The 27,437-nt window shown below is 36.5% G+C and overlaps 1 protein-coding gene across 4 annotated transcripts in view; it reads left to right on the forward strand.

The window, feature by feature from the left end:
• SRBD1 (S1 RNA binding domain 1) overlaps positions 1-27,437 on the forward strand; it is a 132,248-nt gene that overhangs the window by 19,656 nt on the left and 85,155 nt on the right. For all 4 annotated transcript variants that reach the window (XM_054822338.1, XM_054822341.1, XM_054822340.1 and 1 more), the window contains 5 exons: positions 3,086-3,189; positions 7,446-7,553; positions 13,594-13,751; positions 14,938-15,028; positions 16,090-16,197. In XM_054822338.1, coding sequence (XP_054678313.1) covers positions 3,086-3,189; positions 7,446-7,553; positions 13,594-13,751; positions 14,938-15,028; positions 16,090-16,197 — 569 coding nt within the window. The remainder of the gene's footprint in view (positions 1-3,085; positions 3,190-7,445; positions 7,554-13,593; positions 13,752-14,937; positions 15,029-16,089; positions 16,198-27,437) is intronic.

Consider the following 27,437-nt stretch of genomic DNA (forward strand, 5'->3'; position numbering starts at 1 on the left):
TCTGTAGTTTGGTTCAGGATTTTTAAAAGGAGCTTATATGTAAAAAAGATACAGGGAACCCTGAAACTCAGAGGGATTGAAAAAAAAATTACTAATCCCTCAGGACTGCAGGTTAAATAGCTGTGTTTGAAGAACACTTGCAAAATCCACTGTTTTGAAGACCTTCTCTATTCCTTTGGTGACTGCACAGACAAGTGTTGTCAATGCATTTAGCTAGAGGCAAAAGTAGAAGACAGCTTTAAATCACCTCTTTGCAGAGTTGCAAATAAAGGATTCCATAAAACACTGCACTGAAACCAGTCATTGCCATGAGTATGGAAGTGCTGGTAATCTTAAAGGTCTGTGTACAACCTGAACTCTGTTCTAGCTTACATGTAAGTAAGGGGACGGGCAGTAGACAAGCATGTTACCCATAAGAGGATAAGCTGTGTCTTTATGACCAAAGCATTTGTAGCCAGGAGCATGTCTTGCAGCTTGTAGTGGAATGGGGTAACTGGTGTGCAGTACGCTGCAGCTTGGTTCTGCAGCTGTCACTGGACACGCTGTAGTTCTGGGTGACTTTCTGTGCCATTGTCAGTTTGTGTGTTGAGACATGCCATGAAATTATCAGGACTGCTGTGGAGGTGGGTCGTTTGACTGAAAAAGCTAAAATACTGAACCTGAAATGAGAAAAAAATTTACTTGTTTAAAAAGCCTGACTCCAGATTTTGACATGATGGGATACCTGTGGGTGTTTCCAGCTGGACGTTTTTGCTGTCGGGAGGTTCGGCCACAGTTCCTTCCTTTGGCAGCAAGGAGAACCTGACTGGACTCTTAGGATGTAGTTGGGTAGCTATACCAACACTGTCATAACGAAGGAAAAAAGTCTTTCAAGAGTTTATTTGAATTTTTGACTAATTGTAAACAGTTCAGTGTTTGTGTATGCCTTGGGGTTGCTTTCCTGTGTTTGGAGATGACTGAATTGGTGGGAGGGAAAGAATTCATGAATAAAGTGTAATGTTTGAGGCAAGTGCTCTATTTTCACTCTCGTACTTAAAGGAATGGGAAATTAAAGTCCTTGGCAAAATATACAAACCTTATTCAGTGAGTTTAAGTAAATCTGGAACATAGAAGAGAGCTGTGCAATGTGAAGGATGTTGTATTTTTCTACTAAACAGAATTAGGTTTGATAAATCTTGTGACTAGATCAAATTATTGTTCTTGCTTTCTCTTAAAAAATGTATGTTGTTTTTATTAACCCTTCCCCTGGATCTGTTCCAGTCTTGCATAAAAACAGTCTTTCAGTCTTTCTCCAGAACTGAAAGTTTACTTTGAGTATAGAATAGCTGTATTTGAACCTGTTACTTAGGGGAGGGGAAAAAAAGAAGAAAAAGGAAAAAAACAAAACACAAACACAACAACCCACCTTTAATATCTTAGGGAGAGAAACTCAGTAATTACTTTGTTAATTGAGCATTTCCTGTATGGTGGTGCTTCTCTGAAGACGTCATGTAGAACAGGATAGGCAGATTGTTTAAGAATAAAAATGTAAAAAATATTAGTGACTGCAATACAGCTGGTTTAAGTTCAGGTGACTGACACATTCTGCAGATGGAGTGCCAGGAAACAAAATGTGATGCAAATATTGACCCCGCTAGCAGCATGCTGAATGATGACATTATAATTTTATCAGATACATTCTCCATGAGCATCATTTTGATTTCATTTTAGTTTGATGTTTAACTTTCTCTCTTTTTTTTTTTAAATAAAATCAGAATAAACATGAAAGCATTTGATTTGTTAAAATGTGTCTTTCTAATCTCTACATGAAAACATTTGCTTTGGCAGTCAAGGTACCAGATGCTATAATATTTCACATGCAATCTTTATTATTAGCTTTGTTGTTCAATGATATGTCAGGCCTGGTATGTCACAGGAGCAGTAAGGCTGAGGAATATAAATTGGTACTATGTCCTGGAGTCATTTTAAACCATTGTATTTAACATATGTGACATGTCTGAGTTAGCTAGTGATTGAATTAAAGTTCATGATTGACACAGAATGCTCTGTTGTGACAGTGCTCAGGGCCTGCTACATACAGCAACATGTGTAGTCATACAGGAATGTCAACTTCTAGCAGGATTTTTTTTTTTGCACTTGGAAGTATTTTGAAAGGGAAGATGAAATCTAAAGACGTGATTTTTATTTGTAGCTGCTTCTAGCTGTTATTCTGTTTCTAAAATCTCTTGACTGGGGAGTTTTCTTAATAAATACTCTAAGGATTGCTTCAGATGAACACTCATCATGTTCACAGAGAGGTTAGTATAGTAAATAACCACCAGTATCCTCCAGGATCCACCACTCATGTTGTGATCCTAGTTTTAAATGTAGAGCCACAGACTTCCATTTAAAAGAGAACTCTGTGTGCAGATAGCACGTGTGCAACCAGATGTAGCTTTAGATCATGAATATGCAGTTGTGTACACAAGACTCTGCCAGAAATACACATTTTAATACATTTTTAAGGCTGGAGTGTTAATATTAACATAAAGAGCGTATCTACAGTATTTTTGGCTGTTTATGAACTAGATGTGAATAAATCAAAAATTCATGCTCTTTCCAATTAGGCTGATTACCTTTCGTGTCCCAAGTTCTGGTTAATAATTAATTTTAAATTTGGATTGATCTTGGGAAGGAAAATGAATCCTGAAGTTTAGGACTAACTTTTTCCCTTTCTGATCTCTAGTTCTGATTGGAATCACTTTTCAATTAATTTCTTGAGTTTTAATTTGGGTTATTAAACAAGATTATTTCACCAACTAAATTCATGCTGACTTGTATTATTATAAGCGTGAGTTTAAGATAAACTGGATCTGAGATTGCAGGCTCCAGGAAAAATGTATGATTTGCTATGCCACGGCATGATTTAATCTGTGTTTAAATTGTGGATGTTATCTGTACATGCTAGTACTTTGTGAACTGATTTACTGTACCACCATCATGATTTGCTACAGAATGTCAAGCAAGCGTGTACACAAATGTTGATAAGTTTATCTTTTGGATATTTTGTGTGTCATCTGTCTCTGCCATTTATGTTTGCACTCAGATTCTGGCCATTAACCGAGGGGAAAATCTGAAGATCCTGACAGTGAAGGTCAACATTCCTGACGGGGTGAAGAATGAATTCTGTTGGTGGTGTGTCAATGAAAGGTCTGCATGGATACATATTCTTACAGAAATTTTTTTTCTATAGACAGCTGCATACTGAAATGTACCTCATGTCTTGTTACATTAAGAGAACAATTTAAACGAGTACTTATTAGATTAGATGAAATTAGCAAGTGGATAATTCTTATTCTGTATTTCCATCTGCTGTAGCATTATGCTGAAAAGATCATGCCTTTGGCCATATTTGGGGAGTTCTGGCACCATTTTTCAAGCAATTGAATTTTTTTAAAATTTTGGGAGATTTATTTCTTACTAACTTGCTCTTACAAGTTGCTTTTTTAAGCCTGTAGTGAGATGTTTAGTGTTGCATAATTTTGAGGGGGTTTTGCAAAAATTTAGGTTAAATTTATGTTGTTTTGTGCAATACCTCTGTCAGTCTTTTACTTGGAAACTGCACCTTGATGTCTTCTGTTGGAGAATATTGTGATTCAAACTGTGCATCTTCCTTGCACATGTATAGAAGACCGGTTTCTCTTTCTCAGTAGTTTGAGATATTGGGCATTGTTCTGAGGATGTCTTAGAAACTCCTACCTTTGCCTGATAAAATTGAATAACCAAAAGGAGGAAAAAAAGATAGGAGAAGATGCACTTTTTCAAAATGTATAAAATTGTATACTGTGATACTAGTTTAGCATGTATTTTTTTCTATTCCATGCGAAGTCCAAGAAAGGGATGTGGTAAAAATCTTCCTAGTCACTGTAGACGTTTAATAGTTCTGTTTCCAACATGGAAGCCTCTGAAAGAGTTAAACTGTTGTTTGACCAGATAACATAATATGATCTAAGACTAATAGCAAGTAACTATTGTTTCAGTAAAATATCAGGATTGATAAACACACCGAAGTTTCATTCTAGTCTTAATAGCTGTAACGGAATTTCTGTCCTCCCCCCAAGATGTATATTCTGTAGGCAGAACATATCTGTCAGTCTTGTTTTTACTGCGTCTATGACAGAATTTGGAAGCACCATGAGCCACAGATAATGGAACAGCTTGTCACTGCTACACAAATGAAAGTGGGATGTAAATTGAGATATTTTTGGCTGATTACACTTTTGTGAGTCATCTAAGATAAAAAGAATATTGACCTTGGAAATGGAACTACTTATTAATACTTAGCATTCATGAGGCTATATCTGCTTATGGCTTTTTACTATTTAAGGACAACTTCACCATCAGAAAACTTCAGAAGGAATGATTTTAGTAGATCTTGTTGCATTAACATCTAGGACAGATTCTGATCTTCCTCATTGGATTGACAACTGTGTTATCAAATTGACAAATAGTAAATGTGCGTTCTGCCCTGCAAGCTTGGAAATGACTGCCCAAGGGTGAGAGTTACATTATTTGCATTGCATCGATTTACTGGTGAGAGCAGAAGGTTAAGAACTTTTGTTTGAGGCATGGGTGTCAAAACTTTGCAGAGGTATTAACCAATTTACCGAAGGTCACACATAAAATCAGTTGCAGAACCAGAAATGCCGTGTTACTACAGAGTTTGGCCACTATTCTAGCCACAAAACAGTATCACCTACTGCCTATTCAATTAGTAGCAAATACTCTGACGTTTATGTGTTCTTCTGAGGCAATTTTTTTTAGCATTAAATGCCCCTGCAATGGAAAGTGGGTTTGGAAGGCTGGACTACTTCATTATTGCATTGAGATCCATGTAGATGCTCTCTTGAGATGATTGTATTTTCTCTGCAAGTTCAGAATATTCATTAGCCTGTAGAAGCATCTATATTTTCTCAAAATTCAGGTTTGTGCTCAAAACCTAGGAGTGTCCTTATGCCTGGCCACAGGGATTGTATTTTTCCCCAGAAGACAGCGTCTCTGTGGTTTGACAGTGAACTTAGCTCCATTAACACTAGAACTGCACTGGTCTCAAAGACTTAGTTGTGAAGTAGGACACGGGAAAAGGATTGGTGAGAAACAGCTGGAGGGGGGCTGCTTTGAGTGTAAAGACAACACAGAGTTGTTCCTTGGGAAGGAGCGAGAGTTTTTTCCCAAGTGGGATTGCAGCCTTGAAAATAAAGTTCAGTTTTTGATAATTTTTTTCAGTTTTCAGAAAAAAACCTTTCAGATCCTATGTGAGGTCTATGGTACAGGCCTTAAAGGCATGTTTTGTGGGTGGTTACTTAATGCTAATTAATTAATACCAGTGGCTCTTAATGTGGGCTCTCTTAATTCTGTTGATGTATAGCTTCACCCTCTGAGGCGTATCAGTAGTCTAAGCCATTTATGCTTATGGTGGACCCTGTTATAAGCACGCATGTGTGGAGAGCTGATGAGCTGAGTAAGATGATATTATTTATATGGAGTTTTTCCTAAATAGGGCTTCATTTAAAGGGCTTCGAAAGTCAGCTCTTGATTATTTAATCAAGAAAAATCTGTTCTTAGATGGAAGCTTAACTAGGCTTTCATAATCTTTAAAATTATACACATATGCTTTTGCTTTGTTTTCTGCAGTGAAGTGGATTTTTCTTTCCTTGTGAAGTATTGGAATGATTAAAATGCAGTATTTGCTATGATTGAACCTACTGTTTGAGTATTTTTGCATTTGTAGCAATTTTAGGATTTCTACATTTTTACTTGTACATAGGCAGGTAATAAAAATATCTGCTGTGATAAACTATTTAGAGAGAAAAGGTTTGCTGTCTAACTTTAATGGATGCAAGAGAGGGGGGAAACAGCTGCCACGTTTCCAAATTCATTCTTATTTGTGCTGAGGATACTTCCAGGGGGAGTGTAGTCATACTCACCACCTGTAAAAACTTCGTGTTTATAGAATTGGATGGCAATAAGGAGGTTTAAAGGCTCTGCCAGTTTTATATAGGTATGGAAAGAGTCTTTAGTTACTAATAAGTATAATAGAACTATTTGCAAAAAACTGTTAGCAAAGCGGTGAGGTCATGTGGCTAAGCAGTCACAACTCTGGATGTTGTAAAACTAAATGGTAAGCTTAATTCTGCTCCAATGTCTGTCTGTGTTAATGCAGTGTTGACTTGATCACACATTTCTCAACTATTATATGTGCAGACACTTAGAAAAGCTGTTTCAGGAAATTGTAGATCCCCTTAAACATCTGAAAAGCTGTCTGAGTAGGAGCAATTTAGGATTCTCAGTATTTCTGAGAGTGCAAGTAAACAAAGTCAAAAGTAAAATTCCGTCCTGTTTTTACTTTGGCCTGCACCTGGACACATAATCATATGGCCATAATTCTATCGTCTTGCATTTAAAAAAAACAACCACCAAACAAAAAAAACCTTACAAAACTTACCCACACATATTCAAAAAATATGAATATCTCGCTTTGCAGTTAGGGACCCAGGTGTGTAAAAAAAAAAAAAAAAAAAAAGAAAAAATACAGTAAATGAAGAAAAATCTAAATGTTACCAGTATTTTTAAAAGAAATAACAAACAAGTGGACTGTAGAAGAAAATATTGATAGTCTTTACTTCTGTTTGAATATAATATATCTGGCTGCATCTTTCTACTTAGAAAAGGGAGCGCTCCAAAGAGTTTGGCTTAGAAAATGTTGGGAAATACTATTGTGTTTATTAGGGATTATTTATTTTTTCCCTTTTTGCTAGAATATTGTTTATACTTTAAATATATCAGCAACAGGTAAAAGAGAAAAATAGTTTGCAAATTGTTTGGGTTTTGTTTGGTTTGGGTTTTTTTTAAGAACTGCTGCAAAATTGATGGATTTCATTGAGTTTGAATAGAGATACTCAAAGCATTCCAAATGAGATTTGAATTGGGTTTCATTGACTTAGTTTAACCTTTGTGTTTCTGTCTGGACGCAGTTGCCTTAAATCAGTAGTTCTGCAGTGACACAGAAGATGTTTAGTCATTTTTTATGTATCGAGGAATATGCAACTGTAATAATAATATGGAACCAAGTTGTTCATTCAGTTTGTGGTAAGCTTTGACTTCTCAAAGTCAAGACCAACATTTTTATTTTATATTTTCTCTAAACTATAAAATATGATTGTATTCTAATCCCTAACAAAAAAAAGATAGGACTTGTCCCTTGTCTGAAAGTAGAACCATGAGCAACTTCACATTCCATTTATATTTGAAGCTATGATTCCATTGCCTAATTATTGTAGTAACTCTGCAGTAATTTATAGGACATTACATTCAATATAGAAGTTTCTTTTTGAAAATTCCCTTTTTATCTTCATTTATGCATATGTTTTTAATTTTTTTATTTTTCTTTTTATATTCTCTTGCAGATGGAGACCAAAACAATTTTTAAAACCAGAATTAATGAGGATACTACGGAATTCAGTAGAGGATGCATATAAACGCCTTATATATCCTCTCCTCTGTAGAGAATTCAGGTAAGCCCAGAATGAATGTGTATTTTCATACTACCAATTTCTTAACAATTCCCTCCCCAACTTTTAATTAGAATATCTTTTATCCATTTGAAAATATCAGCATGTTTTTAGTCCTCTGTGCTTAGAGAAGCTATGAACTATGTAGTCTTGGTTCTGTAGATTTGTGGCCCTATCCAGTTTAGGCTACAGTAGAGAAATGATCTTTCTGTGAAGATGTTTTATATGTTTATATATTTGTTGCTTGTACATTTATCTAATAAAGTACAGTTTAGATCTACATTACTATAATAGTTGCATCTTTATCTTTTTGTTAGCATAAATCATTATGTCACTGAATTCTCCCAGCATTTCTTCATGTCACAGCAATAGTACTGTCAGTGACGTTGTTCTGACTCCTCTCTTACCTGTCTGAAAGAAACCAGTGAAGTAATTGTTGTGGTTGGAAGTGTCCCTCGTGTTTGTCATCTGCATTTTGTGGCAAAGGAATTAGTCATAGTGTTAGTCTGATACAATTTTGTGGGTATTGTGATGGCTCTAGAGAAGTCAGTAAACTGATTTCTGGTGATACTATAGTAATGATGTCATCAGACAAAGTGTCACTTGTAAGATCTGTAATATTGTTCTAAATTTAAAGGAAAGTTAAAACTTGGTATCAAAGTAAGATTAATTAAATAGGGTATCTTCATGGTGTAGTACAGGAGTTTACTACATCATTGAAATGATTTAATATGTCAAAAAGTCTACATCTAAAAGCGTTGTCTTCTAATGGCTAACAGTATTGATGGTGTGATTCTTCTCTTGAATATGAGAGAAGCTCCCCAAAGCCTAATATGTTTGATTCTGGCAAGGCTTTCTGATATGTGACCTAGATGTTAACACCTGTTTTGAGGTAGTTCAAATGTAGTTTATCAGAGAGACCCTGTTTCTTGGACCAGAAATGTTGAAGTTACTTGTATCAAAATGACATGTGTTGGCTATTCAGTACCTAAAATCAGCAATCACATTCTGAAATGTAGTACTTCTGTACCTGCCTGGCTGTGCTCTTATGTTTCTGTTCAAATTGGAGCTGTTTTCCTGGTACTCTTCTTCCTGAGCGTCATTGCCTGGATGTTCTATGTTCTTCCCTTCTGAAAAGAACTGTCAGTTAAAGTTTTGAACAGCAGATAATGGCTTTTGGGTTTCTTCACAACGATATGTTGTGTTTGCTCATTACATTGCAAGCAAGATTGCTTCACCTCTTTTGATTAGTGACCCTGAATTTTGCTACTGTGAATTTCACAGATTTTTGAAAGTGCTGAGTTCACTTACTTTTTTGTGACCACAGTACATGTAGCTACTTCAGGGGAGGCACTGTGCCTATTGTTCGGCTGAAAAGATGAGCATCTCATGATGGTGAGTCCAGCTGTTGGCTTCTGTCGCATGAGTGCGAAAGAACTTGTCATTCCTAGCCTTTTCTACAATTAAACTATTCTAAATAGTGAAAAAAGACTTACTATTTAGTGGGGTTTGGTTTTATCATAAATAAGCAAACCGATGTAAGGGTCCTTCAATGCTCTTTTGCGTTTTTACTTTGTGGTTCCTCCTACAGGACTGTTGTGGTCCATGTCTTGTGTGTAACACTGAGGATTGCTGCAGCAGTATGGTGCTGAAGGCTTTCTGTTCTTTTAATTTTAAGAAAAAAAGTGCTTCCTTCTCTACTACTTCCTAGATGTAGCTCACAAGTCATAAATGCAAAGAATACAAAGCTTGCTGCCTGTTCCTGAGTGGATGTCTGCTTATGTTTTTGTGATAATTTTGCCTGATTGGTTGCATCTGGTTAGGAAAAGCTGAAACATCTCCTGTAGAGAGGAATGCAAAGCACCTGCCAGTAGTATTCCTGGTCTATGACCACTTAACTCTTATCCTTCTTTTATTCTCTTTCCACGCACACCAGAAGCTCATTTTTAGGACTCTTGCAAAGGGCTGCTAAAGTATTCAATATGTCTTTTAGCATTAATATTTCCAACCCACCCCCCACTGTTCTTTTTTTCTTTCTTTTCTTTTTATTATCACTAAATGTTGGAACAGAACATTTCCAAGAGTGTATTGAAATTTCTGGTGCTTCTAGTGATCAGAAGAATGAAACTTGCCAGCAAGACGGTTACCTTATTTATTGTTTAATTTCCTTTCTTCCACTCTGTCAGATACCATCATTTCTTGTATCTGGTATAATAATGTCCAGTGTTGCTTTTGGCTCTTTGAAATACGTTTTATTTTGTTGCAGTACTGCATGGAATGATTCCATCAGGATTTGATGCAAGTGATGTGGCACAGACATATTTTTTAATGGATAATCCTTTCCTAATTTTCCATGCTTTCTCAAAGTGAGTGCTTTCTCTCCCCTGTCTTCAGGGACACAAACATTTCTCTCTATATCTTGTTTCACACCTGAAGCTAGTTTGCAGATATTTTTCCACGGAAAGGATTGCCTCTCAGACTGTATATGGAAGTGGGGAGTTTTAAATCTCAATTTGAAAACTGACTCTTATAACCTTGAATATAGAAGCTAGTAGGTCATGATTAGGTTATTTGCTTTTATTACAATATACATGTTAGTGATATACAGTCTGAGTGTTTCATAGAGTTCAAAAGATGGACTTGAAATTCTGACTTGGTCGATACTTCTTCATAAAGTAGCAACTGAAAGGTTTTGTTTTGTTTTTTACAAAATAACCATTCCTCTTGTGTTTAGAGAGGAGGGCTGCTATCCGCCTCTGCCTTATATCTCTGCCATATTAATGAGAATTGTCACAAATTGGAAAAACATGAAGCTGGGAATCTTGCCATTTGAATGAAGCCAGTAGTGCACTGAAACAGAGAAAGATATTAAATTGTTTGAGGTAGCTTGATATTTGTTCAAGGATCAAATGACTATCCCAAACTTGAAATTAAGAGCCAGTACTTGGGACAGTACATCATGTCATTGACACAAGTGTTGAGTGAGAGACAGTTAAGAGAGAAGAAGAGAGGTCTCTATTTGAAATTAAAAAATACAGGATATTATGTAATAGAAAGGACATACGTTATGTTCTCCCTACGCACCTGGCACTTTCAGTAACATTTCCTGTTACTATAAAAGTTTCTGTATATCCACGCCAATTTTAAACATGATTTCCATAAGGTGCACGTAACTAATAGCATGTGTTTAGGGGCAATTTTAATTCCTGCACAAGTCTCCCCTCACAGGTGGACTGATGTGATTTTTGCAGTGTGGGAGGACTTGGCCTCGTGGGCAGTAGGGACCCCGTATCTCTGGGACAGATGGAAGGCTGGAACTTGGCCTGTCTCTGTATAAAGCCTCAAGTCCAAGACCATTCAACCTTTCCTTAATTTTCATTTCTATGCATGTATGGTTGAATCTCTGTTGTGCATGCATGTACAAGATAACTAAGCCTCACAGCCGTATGGATTTGCTTTGTTTTCTCTGGTCTCTCACAAGCGGCATCAAATTGTTCTGTCTCTGGACTTTCCCTGGACGAAGCTCATTCTATGGTTTAGGTTATTTTTGTTTAATTTTTTAAGAATGGGAGAAGGATGCTGCAAGACTGAATGATCAGAAAATGGAATGGCAACGGGAATGCAGTGGAGATGAGCGTAAAATAATGTTTGCGAGGGGAAGTAATTCTCTTTTTATATAGAATATTATGAGCTCTGAGCTATCCTGACACTCAGGAAAGGTGCTTTGGCGCTGTGGAAGGTAGCTCCACAGAAATGTTAAGTGCTCAGAAGATAAGATTATTTAGTTAAGGAATAAAGACTAAACAGAGAATCATTGATTTAATTGGCCCGTATGTGGAATATTATTGGCCATTTTGGTCCCCTCACCAGAGGGGGGAGGTAGTAGAAGGATTCATTAGAGCTGGAAAAGGCCCAGTGAAGGGGAACAAGATGTGAAATAATTTCTGTGTGAAGAAGGATTGACTAGGCTATGACACTTGAGCTTGGAAGAAAGAGGACTTAGAGGTGAATGGCATGTGAAGAGTAACACAGGGTTTCTAGGGATAAATTTTTACTCTCTTCCAGTATAAGACCTAGGGGGCCATAAAAATTAAAGAATCAGCTTCCATCCAAAAGGTGGCAGCTATTTGCACAGTTTGTGATGAACCTGCAGGACTTGCGGCCAACAGGCTATGTGGATGTGAGAAATGTGCGTGGGTTCAGTTGGACAGTTCATGGATAGTTGGTTATGGGCTGCTGAAGAGACAAATCTTGTCAAGCTCAGGAAATACTCTGAGCTGGAAATAGTTGGAGGCTATGACAAGATTATGGGACAGGTATACTAGTGCTGGCTGCTGTATCGGCTCCTTAGGCAGCTGCTTATAGCCGTGCTTGGAGACAGATTACTGGGATAGAGGGACCACTTACCTGACCTAGTGCAGCCATTCCAATATTCTTGTTTTCAGTGGTGGCAATATATAGAGCGTCTGCTTTTTGGTGCTGAGGGCACATTTGAATTACAAAGGAGTCTTGGAACGCATGTATACCCTTCACCGTCTCACTTTAAATCACGTCTGTGTTAATTTGGTATATTTGACACAAAACCAAAAAGCATGGGGATATAAGGGAGCCTTTTGCTGTTGCATGCTTCCTCAGAAAATGTTCAGTGAATGATGTGTGAAAAAGAATCTAGACCTATCTCCAGACAGCTTTACAAATGAGAGATAATGAGGACTTAACAGTTCTTTTTGTATCACTGTGGGATGAGACAGGGCTGAGCTGGTGGTTTGGTTGGATCCTGGGCAAACTCAAGTCAGGTGGTTCTTCCATATCTGAAAATTGCTCAGAACAGCTTTGTATCCTGTCATGACAAATAGCCCTTATGAGGGTTGTGTTGCAACTGTTTGTAGCCTGCTTGTGTCATGCATTGATTGACCTAAACAACTTGAGTAATTTCCCCCCACCCCATTCTTACAGGGTTGGTTAACTGGAATGCAGGTTTTTTCTTCTGTAAAAATAAACCCACTTTTTTCAGTGTTGGGTAAAAGGAAGAGGAGAATAAAAGCACTGGCTATGCTTTAAGTAATATGAAGGCTTTACTGGATTGCTGTTGCTTGCCGAATTGTTGTAGTTATTGACGATGCAATGCAGCTGAAAATGGCAATGAGTACCTGCAAAAGGGAAAGAAAAGAAAAGCAACTAGGTGATGATTATTTGTGTCCCCATTACTTTTTCATACCATGACAAAAATACTTGTCCTTATCAATCATTGTCTTACTGCCCACATCTGACAAATAAGACATCGTGTATCTTGTACACCTTCACTCAACAAGACTGATTTGTTGATTTGTTTCTCAAAACACTGCAGTAAGTGTTCTTGCTTGAAGGCATCAAAGTCCATCCTTGGTGCACTAACTCACTTCTTTCTGTTGAAGAATGTGGAAAGGAAAGGTAGGGAACATCATGACCCCGTCAGCTTTCTATTTTGGTTCTGAGGAAGAGGACTATCCTCCTAGCAAGACCTCAAGACTACACACTTCTGTGGCTGTTAAATAATGTAATTCATAGATGAAATTAAATGCCTCATGAGTCATGGTGTGTTAGTAATTAACTGGATAGGCCCTCCCAGTTTCTCTCTAGTACCTCTCAGCCTAAATGATCATCCTTTTTTTTTTTTTTTTGCTGGGTAGTGATTTTTCTCCAGAATTGGGCAGTTATGATGAAGTGAATCCTTCAAATCCACTTTTCTTTGCAATTATGCATCAGCTTTGATGGGAAGCTGTTCTCGCTCAAAATTATGAGTTGATGTTTGAATGTTAGTTGGTATGTATATATTCTTGTAGGTATTTCTATTATACTCTTTATGTTGATTTACTTTCTTAGAACCAGAATGAGATGATCATATAGCTGATCCTTTTTTAAAAAGTGTCAAAAACTTGATTGGAAGTATAATATTTAATTAAAGATACTGAAAAGATGATTGGAAATAATTTTACAACTTAGGAACAATTTGAAAGATAATTGAGGGGAAAATGTTTTTCTTTTTTGCTTTCATCTTTCTAAGATCAAAGTTGACATCTGATGCAGAGAAAGAGTCTGTGATGATGTTTGGGAGAAATCTCCGGCAGTTGCTTCTGACCAGCCCTGTGAGGGGCCGTACTTTGATGGGAGTAGATCCTGGCTACAAACATGGCTGCAAGTTGGCAATTATTTCACCGACCAGTAAGTTTCAATTCCAAATATTTTTGAAAGAGCTGATAAAAATACATTCATTTAGAGGAAAGGATAGTTTCAAAACCTACTTTTTTTTATTGAATTGATTTTTTTTTCCTTAAGCTTTCAGTGTTTTCCATGCATCATGTCATGCAAATTCTTTTCTTCAGGCTTAAGGTTAAGTTTCTGGCACCTGGATTCCAGTGTCTCCTTTGGTGTTATTACTCCTTTCTAAAATAGAATTTAAAATCCCTCTTGCCCTCTTGAACACAGGTTCAAATAATTGTGTGTCTCAGTAGGTAGCAGAGAGAACACCTGGCATTTTTATTGTTTAACAAAGAGTTTGAATTTAAATACTTCCTATAACTTTGCTTTTTTCATGGGTAATATTTTGGACATCTGGACACTTTATCAGCCCTTTTTGTTTAGCAGTATGTGTGTTAATGTGAGAAGTCAAAAACATTGTATTTGCAGAACTCTTTAGTTCAGTTTTTAGACAGATACAGAACAGAGCCTTTCCAGTTCATCCTGGTCTAATCCAAGGTTACGTACCTCTTTAGGCTCATGTGAAAATGGTTTGTTTTCCTTTTATTTTGTTGTTGCTTTTTTTCTGAGAATATATCCACCCAGGGTGAGTGTAAGGAAAGATGTGCTAAAATGGCAGTAAAGGTAAGGTAAATGGTTATTAGCTTGCATTGCTGCACATAGTATCAGTACCGGTTAATACAGAGTTATTTGCAAATGTGATAGATGGGATGATGGCAAGAGCTGGCATTGGAGTTCTAGAGCTCCTGGACTGCAAGTCCTGAGACTGCATTCCTAATTTTCATCTCTTTACTCGATCTGTAAAATGTACTAGACTAGAGCAGTAAATCTTCTGCAGTGAATTGCTTTTCTCTTTGATAATATAATACACTTTATTTACCTAATATGTGGCTGGGTGCTCGTTGTTTCTTATGTGGATGTGTCCCCAGGGAACTAGAAAATGTATCAACTTATTTTGCTTTGGCAGCCAAAGCATTTTAGTCCTCTGCCCACCGTACATTTCTTCTAAGTGGATACAAAAATAAAAGGAAAGATGGCTTATTAAGAAGCTTTCTTTGTGAATCATCAAACTAACTGTAGTAGTTCCCCAGGATATAGCTTTTGGATCTTTGTGATTTTTATCAAATGCCTTTGCTTTTCATTGTTCTAGGTCAGATACTCCATACCGATGTTGTTTACTTGCATTCTGGTCAAGGATTTCGGGAAGCTGAGAAGATAAAGAGGCTTCTGCTACAGTACAAGTATGCTAAACAAACTTCCATTTATTACTCTTACCAAATGTAATGAAAGTTTTCACTATATAAATACTTGCTTTTGAGTGGAACAATGATTTAACTGGAATTATTCTTTTTTTATGCAGTTCAGAGCTTATTTTTCTTTCAGTCTATGTTCGTGCTTTTACACTATGTATATGTTTGAAGCCTATGAAATCAAGCCATGGCTATGACTAAGGCTGTATGCTATGAATGTATCCCTGTAAAGCTCTGTCAATCCATTTATTTTTAGGAATAGAAATTAACATTCGGCTAAGGAATAAGTTTAGCCTCACTCTTCCTACTCCATCCCCCACAACCCCCAAACCACCCATTGATCATTCCCTCTTCCAAATGCCACATTTAGTCTTTGGAAGACTTTTATAAAGCAGAGGAAATCCTGCTCAGATAGATCTCCAGACGGACTTGCAAATAGGGGCAGCATGATTAAAGGGTTATTGTATCCAACTGTTTTGGGATCCCCTGTGGACAGACATCTGGTCCACTGAGTCAGCTGCTGCACTGCCACAGCATACAGTCCAGTTTGTCTTTAAGCATTAGACTGGCTTTAAACAAGGTGATTTGATGGCTGACTGGCTGTGGTGGGGGCACTTAGAGGCAATGACCTTGCAAGCTGTTACAAACTATGATGTTCCCATTCAGGAATTAAGATTCTGATTGCTTGGGCTTCTGCCCTTTTTCATGACTCATAACAGATCAGGGAAATACGAGGTGAAAAGGTTTGAGGACTGTAAATAACATTGCATTTCTTTTCTGAATAGGAAGTATCACTTTTGATTTTTCTGCAGATATTACCACTGTTCAATTCCATTGCAAATGAGTGAAGATTTTGACTTGTCTCTTGAACTATCACATCGAAAACCTATTAAGCACAATGTGATATTAGTAGGAATATGTTCTCATTAAATCTGAGGCTTGTGTTTTATAAAATATTATGTATTGGTCATTGTTGTGCATTGAACGCTATGTACAGAAAAGTCTAAAAGAATAATTAAGAGTAATTGTTCATCTTTTTACCCCGTGCAAAGCTGTAGCACTGTTGTGATTGGCAATGGCACGGCCTGCAGAGAAACAGAAGCTTACTTTGCTGACTTAATTATGAAGAAATATTTTGCACCACTGGATGTTGTTTACTGGTAAGATTGCTTTGCTTGCTGTGATACTCATCTGTTCAATGTATTTTAACTTAGCAGGTAGTTTTAAATGTAATTTTTTTTGACATGTTTCTTTTTATTGCCTTGTCTGTCTTTTTTGAGTCAAGCTTGACCCATCCTTCTAGCCAAAGGAAAATGGCTGTTGCTCTTTGGAGCATGAAAGTAGTTCTCCTGAGTCAGTAAGAGAGACTCACTGAAGCATTTTATTTTCTCTTCCTGAGGCTTGCTCCGTTGCTGCTATCATTGTAACAAACGTATGTGAGAATAGCAGCTCAAACGGCCGAGGACCTGTGTTTTGGCATTGTGTGCTCATTTCTTGATAAATGAGGTTTAAATGCAAATTATAAAGCTTGTGTTGTCTGACTATGGTATGGAATGCTTGCTAATCCTATGGCTATTAAATTGTCTGGAAATAAATATTGTGTTAATACCTAGCAGAAAATAGTGAAGGTATTTATCCTCTTTAGACTTCAAATTTTATCCACTAGTTTGGTGAATTCAACCTAAGCTATTCTGCTGTTGGTTTGAATTGAAACTGTGCTGTATCACTTCCTTTTCTCCCATGTAGAACTACTCATTTGTTGGTTGTGGGTTTTTTTTTTTTATTCACACCTTTGTTTAAAGCATTTTTGGTCATTTACCTTGGATTATTTTTTGTGCTGAAGTTTAACAGCAGCATTTACTTTTCGCTGTCTTAACATACTGAAATAAGTTATCTAAATTTTTAAAAAAGTTATGGCCTTTCTCTGTTCAAACTACTATATACATTTAATGGGGCCTTTTCTCCATAGATGAGGAAGTTATCTCATAGAAATGTTCAACTAATGTATTATTCCTACTAACTTAGGCTATCATTTTTTTCTAAGATTTATAAGTAAATTTGCACAAGATCAGATACTTAATTCTCATTTTTATTACAAGACACATAGTAGGGTTTTTCTGACTTTAATTGTTTACAAATGAAGGAGGCTGTTTAAGCTTCTGAAAAATTAGTCATCCTCTTTGCTGAATCCAATTAAAAAATAGTGGATTTTTAATGATTGTAGAGAATGGAAAACACTTCATACTGTGTGGTTTTTGGCAAATGTTTAATTTCGCTGTTGTTCACTTCATACAGTTTAAAAATCCATTATGTTGACATAAGCACTTTGTCTAAAAGAATAATAGTAATTTTATTTATTGATTGATCATATACTACAAAATATAAATAACTATTTAGTTTACCAAATGTAAATTACTATTTAGTTTAGTATTATTTATATAACACTGTGGTGGATGGTTGTCTCGCTGTGTTTTACTCTTTTTCTTTAATATTTTTCTCCCTGTTTATAGTTCAAGGTTACAGAATTTGCAAAATAATTATCAGTATTGGGTTTTTTTGGCCAGCAGAGCTACCAAGTTCTTGGAACTGATAAAAGCCCTTGTGAAGTAGGAATTAGTATAAATGCTTTAAGGCAGAAGTCAGGTTATCAAGTTGGTTTTTTTCTAGTAGTGACAGATAATTTTTTAACATATTACTTTTTCCGAGACTTGTTGTGATATTTGTAGGAAAAATATATAAATGCAGTTGTTTAACCTGCCACATTAATTCCTGGAAGTGAAAATTAGCATCATTGAAAGCATTTTTGCTTTCAGAATGTATTTATATTGTTAATGGTTTTCTTGTGCTGTGCTCGTATATGGTGAAGAGCTAGTCCCTACTTCAGAATTTGTATGCAGAACACTGAGGTACTGCGTATTAAAATAAAAATCAGAAGAATGTAATTTATTTTTTTACTGCATACTATAGGTGACATTTGATGCTGTTGAACTTTGCAGACTGCTGTTTGTGTGGGCATTTATGGATGTGGATTCATAAATAAGCTGGACTTGCAGCTGGACTGTCACATTTTGACAGTCTTGACTGAGTTTTTCTTGAAGATTAGGGTTCCTACATTGCCCTTTCTGCTAAACTAGTTCTATGTGCATCTCATTTCATTCTCCAGTGTGGGCTTTCGCAGACATGCTGCTGAATCCTGCAAGATAGCTACTCTGTTTGCTTTCTAGCTCCAGAAAACTTTCTCCTTAATCTCCTTGGTATTTCTTAGTAACAGAAAGGAATGGTGAGTCCAGACATGTACCCTCCCACTTCTAATAATCCAGTGAAATGCCTGAAATTTGTCAGTCTGAGTTCAAAAATGTAAGTGATACTTGCTAAATGAGGAGCAATTAGTACGGAATTATCATTTGAGCAATAGGTGACAGTAGGCATACATTGTGAGAACTGCTATACCTCTTGAGGGGAACTATGAAAGATGGCTTGGAAGAATGTGCTCTGCTGATCCTTTTTTTTTAAATAAAGTCCCTCAGAGCATGTGCTCTCAGATTACAAAAAAACTTGTGTTTCCATGTACAAAGTCTTCTCTTGATTATGTTTTTTCTCATGATGAGGGCTTGCTTTATACATACGCTGAATACAGATCTCCTGTCAGTTCTGTGGAAACCCATGGTATGCTTTTGCATCAAGTGATCTTTATAAATTGTTTTTCAAATCTCTAAGAAACAATTTAAGTAATGTTGGAACAGTTCATTTTTAAACATCTGCTTCAACAGGTTGCATTTGTAACTAAAAAATGGATTTACAAATCAATTTAGTGTTTGAACTGTGGAAAAAACCCACAAACAACCAAAAAAACAACAAATAAAAAAAATCCCAGAACAAAATAAAAACTCTCTAATACTTAAACTGTAAAATACTGCGTCAGTGGCATCTAACACAATACCATTTCCTAAGTATTCAGCTTCTTGCAGTAATGCACTGAACTGCACGAAGGTGGAAATCCTTGCCCAGTAAAACAGAGCTCGTTTCACTGCTATATGCAAGTTCCATAGTAAATACAATTGCCAATTGTATTTACGTTTACAGTCTTTTTTCCTTAAAGGAGTCCAAATGTAAAGTGGCTTGGCAGATGAGGCTGGATTGTTTTATAGTCCTTTAAAACCAAAATCCCAATCAACTTCTTAAGTTGTCATTCTGAAAGGTGGCTGATGGAGAGGTACTACAGAGTTCATCTTTCTTGGCAAATAAAGCTTGTAATATGATAGTACTTAATTTTTTTCTTGGAAGTGAAGAATAGGATCAGAAATTATTATATAAAAAAAATCTGTTCCTATTTGTATGTCTAGTTCATGATACGGAACTTGGATTATACATTTCCAGGGAAATGAGACAATAATAGAGTTTGTAATTTTAGAAAAAGTGCATGCAGTCAATGCCTGCACAAATAGTCTGGACAGGTATGCACTCTAATGCAGGTTAATAACCAGCTGAACACTTAATTGTTTGCATGTAGGTGCAGTACGTGCTGAAATATGCTGAAATGGTCTCTCTACTGCTAAAGTCCTGTACAATAATTTCAGAATTGTGCATGAAGTTATTCCTTGGCTTCAGTATCTGACTCAAGTGAGCACTTAACTACAGACTTAAATGAGAACACCCTTTCACCTTCTTTCAGTTGTGTGGCAAAATCAAGTTAACTGATTCTCACTTTCAGTTGTATCAGTATCAAAAGAGACTTCCAAAATAATTTTCTTCATTTCAGGTTCTCTCGAAAACATTACAATATTTTATTTGATGACTGCTTTGTCCTTTGTCTTTTTTAGTGCTAATAAATATATGAAAAGCAAGCAATTAAAATAACAAATCCTCAGCAGTGGCAAGTACAGCTATGTATAGTTTTACTGACGTTTTCCAAAAAGAGGACAAATCAGTGACGACAGTAGAAGGAAATGAGGCATATGGCAGGATTTTTCGTGTGCCTTCAAAACCTGTCTGGACTCAGTTTGACAGTTTTTCATTTAAAGCAAATATTTTTCACTATTTTTGTGACCAACATGCTTTCAGATACCTACGTCCAACCTAAATAACTGGAGGACTTTTTTTTTTTAATGTAGTTTCCCTTTTAGAGCTATGTTTATTGATTTAGATTAGGACTGGACTAGAGCCCAGAGACAGTCTTATCTAGTCTTCACATTTTTTGGTTACAAATCAATTTTCGTTATAAGGTTCAATAAATATTCTTGATTATTTATGTTAGTTCTATTGTGAGTTCTTGCCAAAGATACATTGTATTATAACCAAAACAGATGTTCTGTTTTAGACAAGTGTATTTGTTTTAACAGGACCAGAAATGTAAATGATACAACAGTGTGTTCAGCATTAACATGGCAGATGATGAACTTTTAGGATTTCATTGGCCTTTTTGGATTAAATGAAAATCTTGAAAAAATATTTCAGGAATTTCATTCTGTATTTTGATCACTGCAATTGTTTTTCTTTTGATTGCTGTTGGTTGTAAACATCTTGGAAATGAAAGCTAGCTGAATAACAGGTGAACTGAGCTAGAGCAGGACAACATGAACAGCTTAATCATCATATCTGGAAAAATAAAATCACAATTTTTCTTTCAGCCTCAGTGATTTCATTGTCACAATACAAACTTTCTTACTCATCTGACTTTTTTATGTGCTTGTTAGATTAATGCACACTCAGAATAAAGTATTTCAGCTCATTCAAAAGAAAGTTTGATAGGTACATGAATTGTTAATAGTTTTCAACAAGCAATAAAGAATGCAGCCAGGCAAGTGTATTTTTTTTGTTGTTGATTTTTAGGTGGCTCGGTGTTTAATTTCTGTTATACTTAGTTTTAAACTTGATACAAAATCCTGTTCTGCCACTTTCAGCAAAATCTTTTCTTGCTCTTGAGGCTTTATAAGCAATGTAATTAATAATTTACTGCTGCTTAAGTTCAAACACTTCTGTACTGTGACAAATAGGGGAAAGTCTGTAATGTCTTGTAAAATTCTCATTGGGTTTTCTTTAATGTTTAAATTGTCTGCTTTAGAATACTTAGAAATGTTCTGCTAAGGTAGAATAGGACTGTTTAATACCTTTTGAAGTTGGACCTTGGTGGCAAGAAATTGATTGAGAAATGTTTGTTCTACAGGATTTTAGGTCCACTTGTATTTTATAGGTGTCTGCACATGCTTTAAATATCCTTTTCAATTTAAACGTGTGTTTTATGTTGTTGAATATCTACATTATACTCTCTCAGCTTTAACAAATGCCACTTTCAAGTTCCATGCCTCTACATTTCTAATGTTACACTAGCTTAATTCCCATTACTTTTCTGCTTCATAGCACTCGCAGTTTGAAAGGGACCTAACATTTGGGTTCACATTATGATAATTAGGTTTCAAAGCAGTGTGGGGGGATTAAGATGTCTGAAGTCTAGTTGCCGAATAAAGTTCAGAACTACTTGTAAAACTTGTTTGAGTGGTTAACAGAAGTGGTTTTATTTATTCAGTGCTCATGCAGCATTAATCCGTATTTCATCAGGTACCCACAGCGCTGTAACTCTAGATATGACCTTGGGACTTACTTTACCCCATCTCAGTTTTCCTTATTAATGTGCCATGAAAGAGGTACATGAAAGATAGCCAACATCAAAGCACCTTTTCAAATAAAGTGGTTGATATGAATCCTCTGGTATTTAACACTGTCTGTCAAATGTTTCAGCTGGTTTGCATCCTTTTACAAGCTATTGCTTGCTGCATTAATGCAGTTGTTTCCAGTCTGTTGAGAGTACAAAGGGGGGTAGGGATATGGGAAACTTTATTCCTATTTCTTTTTGATTATATTTTCTTTAAGCTGTTATTTTTGTCTGTTAAGGTATATAACTCTATTGATGACACATTTCTATATGCACACCTACACACCTTAGGTCATTAGATGTCTGATACAGAAGGTAAACAGTAGTTTGGAAAGTTTTGGCAAAAGGAATACATATTCGGCAGAAACAATGCACACGTCTGAAATGTGCACTGAAGAACCTTTGTTCTGCTTTCATCTCTTTCAAGCTCTAGTGGAGTCATGAGAATTCCTAAAGAATGAAGAAATAATTTGAGGAACAAACAGGTTTTAAAATCTGTGTGAAGAGGACACGGTCAATGAAAACACTTTAATTTGTAGTGATTTCCAACCAAACTGTCTTCTGGCCCTTACTTGAAAGTTACTTTCTGTTGTGATTATTTATCACAACTGAGTAAGAACTCATGATCATGCATGCTTCAAATGAAAAATCATGTTGTGTATGTTTATATTTACATGAGACAGTCTGTAAATTGGAACCTCTCTCAGCATAGAGACTTCTTTCTCCTGCTACTCTTGGTTAGTCATAACTTTAGGTAGTAATTAGTCTGTTGTTTAGCACAACATGAACTATGTCAGCATTCAAAACAGTATCTGATGTGTGTTCCTGGTGCATCCATAGACTGATATCTGTTGAGCTGAATCCATCCTATATTCAAAAGGGAAATCCAGAAGTCGTCTTGGATTTTGAAGCAGTCCAAGAAAGCAAAGATTCCCCTCTGCCCCAGCTCCGTTGCTTATTTTAAAAGTTTGCTGTTGACTGCAGTACCATCTCTAGCTGTGTTTTTCTGAGGGAATGAAAAGAAATGGGTAAGCAGTGAAGATACAGTGTGACAGGTGAAATAGGAGGTGATAATTTCTGGCTTGTATAGTATCAATATGAAACTTTTAAAACAAACTTCTAAGCAATACACTTGACATAATTATGGAATACCGTCTTTGACTTGTATTTTGGGGAGGTAACTTCACGATTTTTAAGATGAGAACAAGGACTCATTTGGAATATGTCAATGTAGTTAAAGAAATTATGAATTCCTTTAAGCTCAGAAAAAGAGTAAGATATATGTGGAGTCTAGACTTTAGCAATGTGAAGGCAGGGGGTCAGGAAGTAAATGTAACTAGGTGAAAGAAATCTAAATCTTGAGGAAAAAGTCCATTTTTCCAGAACACTAGGACATATCATTTGACTTGGGTCCAGGGCAATGGGAAAATAGTCTTGGGGGAGAGAAGAGATTTATTCATGCAACTTCCCTTCTATGTTTTCTCTTTCTAAGGGAAAATCATAGTAATGGTAATATCAAACAGTGACATTTAAGTTGTTTTCTCAATGTGTAATCTCTTCAGACCTTTAAAGGATACTAAACAAACAAACAATCACTGCTGTAAAATTAGGGAAGATTTTAGATTTTGAATAAAAATGTACTGATCTCAAATACACTCTTGCAATCAGATAATAAACGTGAGAAATTTATCACAATAATTCCTCTCCTCCCCCTTAGTTTTTTAACAGAGAAGTCATTTTTTTATATTTAGGGTTGCAAAATGACTTCTCTTTTTTCAGTTTTATGTTCTCCACTGAGTAGTAATTTGTACACAGACTGTTTCTTTGTAGATCTTTGTTATTTTCAGATAAACCACATCTTCATTTTTAAGATAATCAGCTAGAAGACATCTGGTATTGCAGTACAACAGAAGTCGGGTGAAGAGGGAAAACCGTCCAAAAGTATTTAAAAACACAAAACAAGAACATGTTGGAAAGGTAAAAGGATAGTGAGAGACTCTGGACAAAGGATATGCAATGAACAAGTGCTACCCTTTCTGCACAGAGTGCGCCCGTCAGGTCCTCTGGGAACAGTTTTGGAATGTGTGTATTGCGTGGAGTATATTCGTAGAGCAAGACTTGGCATTTCGTTCCTAAAGCTCACTTAAAACAAAATCAGATTTTCACCAAATGTGTAGCAGTGATTTTAATGTTCAGCGTAGAACTACTAAAACCATACTGTGAGCAGGGGATTTTATTTTTGAGGTGTGTTTGACTCAGTAGTAGAAGTCTTTAAAATACTATTTGTATCACTTAACATTGTATGCTGGTCAGTGTTTCCAATGTAATCTCCTTTCTTAAGAGCTCTCTATGATGGCAATGAAAATTACTCTGGCCTAAATTCTCATGTTCAAGGCTACTCCCAAAGCTCAGAAATAAAGAATGATATAACAAATTTAAAGAAAAATGGATGACTAGATCTTAAATTTGCTAGACTGCTACAGTGAGGTGAAACTAGTTCATTTGAGTGTCTGGTAATTTTTAGGGGCTGGGGCACCTAAAAGCTTTTTTTTTTTAGACTGAAATTATTTAGATTATTGTTTAATGTGGTTACAGCATTTAAAGTTTTTCTGTGCCATTTGGTCAACACCATAGGGTTCTTACCAGTTTAATTTCAAAAAAGATTTTGAGGAATATCTTTCGTGGAATGAACATAAGGCAATATTATAACATGCCCACTTCTCAATCAAACCATCCTTCCTTGTGATGGCTGTTGGCTCACTTGCGTGATGTTTGGAGTACTGGTAGAGATATCGCAGGATGAAATTTTCAAGTCATTGTCTACATCTGAAGGAAGTTGTGTAGGTCTCCACACTCTGTGTGCCATCTTGTACTTCTTGGCAAGAGAAGGCAAGGAGCCTTTTGTTCAGAGGTGTCTGAGTGGTGGCCAAGGTCTAGGGATGACTCAAGGAATACAAGAAGCATGAGGAACTGGGTAGCTGGTGGAGGAAGCAGTGTGGAAGGAACAAGGGTGCAGGCAGGGCATAAGGGGCAGGGCAGTTTGAAGGTACTTCCTCTAGACAGAGGCACTGAAGTACAATCTGTGGGAGCTTTGCACAGCTTTGAGCTCATCTGAACTGTGCGTTCCTTGACTTTTCAATGCAGCAGGTTATGTCAAGAGAACAGTCCCCTCTCCTCTTCTGCTCCATTCCCTAATAATTTGTGAGCGTGAATGGGTGGTGTGCAGTCCAAGCTTAACGCTGAGGTTTGGACTTCAGCTAAAAAACGTGTCCTAATGACACGTTACCACTTCTCACAATGAGCGTTGGAGACAGACTCTCAACAGCTGCATCTATGAGCCTTTTCCCCAATACTCCTTTTATTTATTTATTTTTAGCTGGAGTGAGCTGGAGTACACTTGTTCCATGTAACTCCAAACTATGTTTTAAAATGTTGTGTGTTCATCATAAGGCTTAGAAGGTTAGGTTTGGGTCAGTTACTGTGAGACACCACATAAAGGAAAAAAAGGAGTCATGCTCCTTATGCAGCTGGGATTGTGAAGGTTTAATGATGAGCCCTAAATATTCCAAACTTGGTATTGATGCTGATCTCAGACAAACCAGAAAAGCTTAGACTTTCAGACAAGCTGCCGCAGCACTGTTTTAAGAGCTTCCAGAATTAGCATGTAGTCTTAGGTAGCTTTTTTTTCTTAAAGTAACAGTATGTGTGGTCACCTCCATTTCTCTCGCAATGGGAGTGGAATGTAATAAGATTTGGATGTTACCTGCTCAAACAGAAGCCAAGAGAGGTTAGATAGTGACAAAGCTGAATGATGGTGGATCTTTGATGTATTTTTTTTTTTATTTGCAGACCTATTGAAAATTCACTGGTGGCAGTGCAGAATTCACTCCAGAGACAGTAAGCCTACTGACAGTGGGCCAGTTTCTTCCATGTCCTTTGTGAACCTGTTGGAAGAAACCTGTGAACCACAGGTTGAAAACCTCTGGGTTTGTACCTGAAAATAACAAAAAGTAGGAAGACCCAGAAACTTCATATTTAACATAAGTGAAATTGTGCATAGGAAATCCTCCCTCTCATCTGTATTTGCAAAACTTTGATTACAGAAACTTGTAGTGTGGTTCTTGTTACCCATGTCTGTGCGTTTTACGCTGTTAGTCTTTACCGGTTGCCTGAGATGAAATAGCATGGCTCCACACTAGTATGTTATCACCATGCTAACAAAATCTTTGATACTGAGAAGTGAATGTAGGTTTGAACCGTTAAAATGTTAATTTATGATTTGTGTCAATATCGCCTTTCTAAAATAAGTGATGCTTTTGGTATTTGGGATATCGCTCTATTATCCTCTTCATACTTAAGAGACATCAGAAACGTGTTTGTGTGTTTTAAGCAATTTTGTCATGAAATAGCTGTGGCAATTGGTAAATTTTCACTAGTAAAGATTGGGAAAATTCATTTAGGCTCCTCTGAACGTTAAAAGCTCCAGCAGGAATTACTTCTGGAATCCTGTCAGGACTTAATTTAAGTGGAAGCATCCAAATATAGCGTGTGATTAATACTGAGAGTATCCAGATTAAAATGATATAAATATAAGATGTATCCTCTGATTTGTGAGGTACTAAGACTGAGTGTTATTGCACAGTCTGACCTGGTTGTATATTTGGCTAGTGTTTTGTCTTCAAGTAGACATTCTGTAGGAACCTGATGGAGAAGTAAGCATTTTTCCATTTGTGTGGTTGCCGGTAATATGTTTTTACTTAAGTTGAGATTCTGCCAAACTTCATACCTATTCATTTGTGAAGCTACATTTGGTGTTCTGCATTTCAGCTCTTACTGGGCTTCTTTTATTGTTGTGAGATGTGATATACAGACTTATTTATTTATTTGAACTTAAACTGTGCTATTATCGTTGATGCCGATAGCAGAAGCTTAGGTTAGGTGGTTAGACTACGTTAGTCTGTCTAACACTCTACATTAGATTCCTTCATTTCAGTGGCTTTTAACTGGCAGAGAGTTACCTTTGGGATGAAATTCTTCATCCTAGATCTCTGTTAGAGAGTGCACACGTGGGTTGCATGTATGTCTAAATAATAATTAGAAACGTTACGAAAATGGAGTGAGCATATGCACAAATGCTGTTGTTAGTGGGGAAAAGTTTCGTTATTCTTTGAAGTATCAATACTGTTGAGATCTGGTAAAAATGAAAGTTTGTGGGCAGCTCCAAAGTTTGGATGGAAGTCTCCCCCTGAAAATATGTTCAGGTTTGGTTTGAGTAGTAAACCTCAGGAAATTGCTACTTGTACAGCTGCTAACAAATTCCCCTGGTACTAGGAGAGCAGCTATTACAAACCTTGATTTTTTTTTTTTTATTTTTTTTAAAAGACAAAATGGATTGGATTTTAGGGTGATTTGAAAATTAAACATTAATGACCCCTAGGTGTCTGATAGCCTGAGAATCTTCCAGGACTGAAAAGCAAACGCAACGTGTCTGTCAGTAAAACAAGAGCTCTTTCCCTCTGCAGCTACATAAAATTGTCATTTCTATTCCTAATTTCAGGCTATCGGCTCTTAGAACCTGTTGGCAGTGCAGGAGTGAGCGCTACCCATGTTGCACCTTCCCTTGGAGTAATTTTGTGTGATACTGAAACTGGGGGCTATGCTTGCCTGGACTCATTCAACTTTTCTTATCAAGAAAGTATATGGCAGTCTTTTAAAAGCTTCGTGAATGACATTGAAAGAAACCACAGCAAC

The sequence above is a fragment of the Grus americana genome, chromosome 3, assembly GCF_028858705.1.
Source record: "Grus americana isolate bGruAme1 chromosome 3, bGruAme1.mat, whole genome shotgun sequence".
NCBI classification, from domain to species: Eukaryota; Metazoa; Chordata; class Aves; order Gruiformes; family Gruidae; genus Grus; species Grus americana.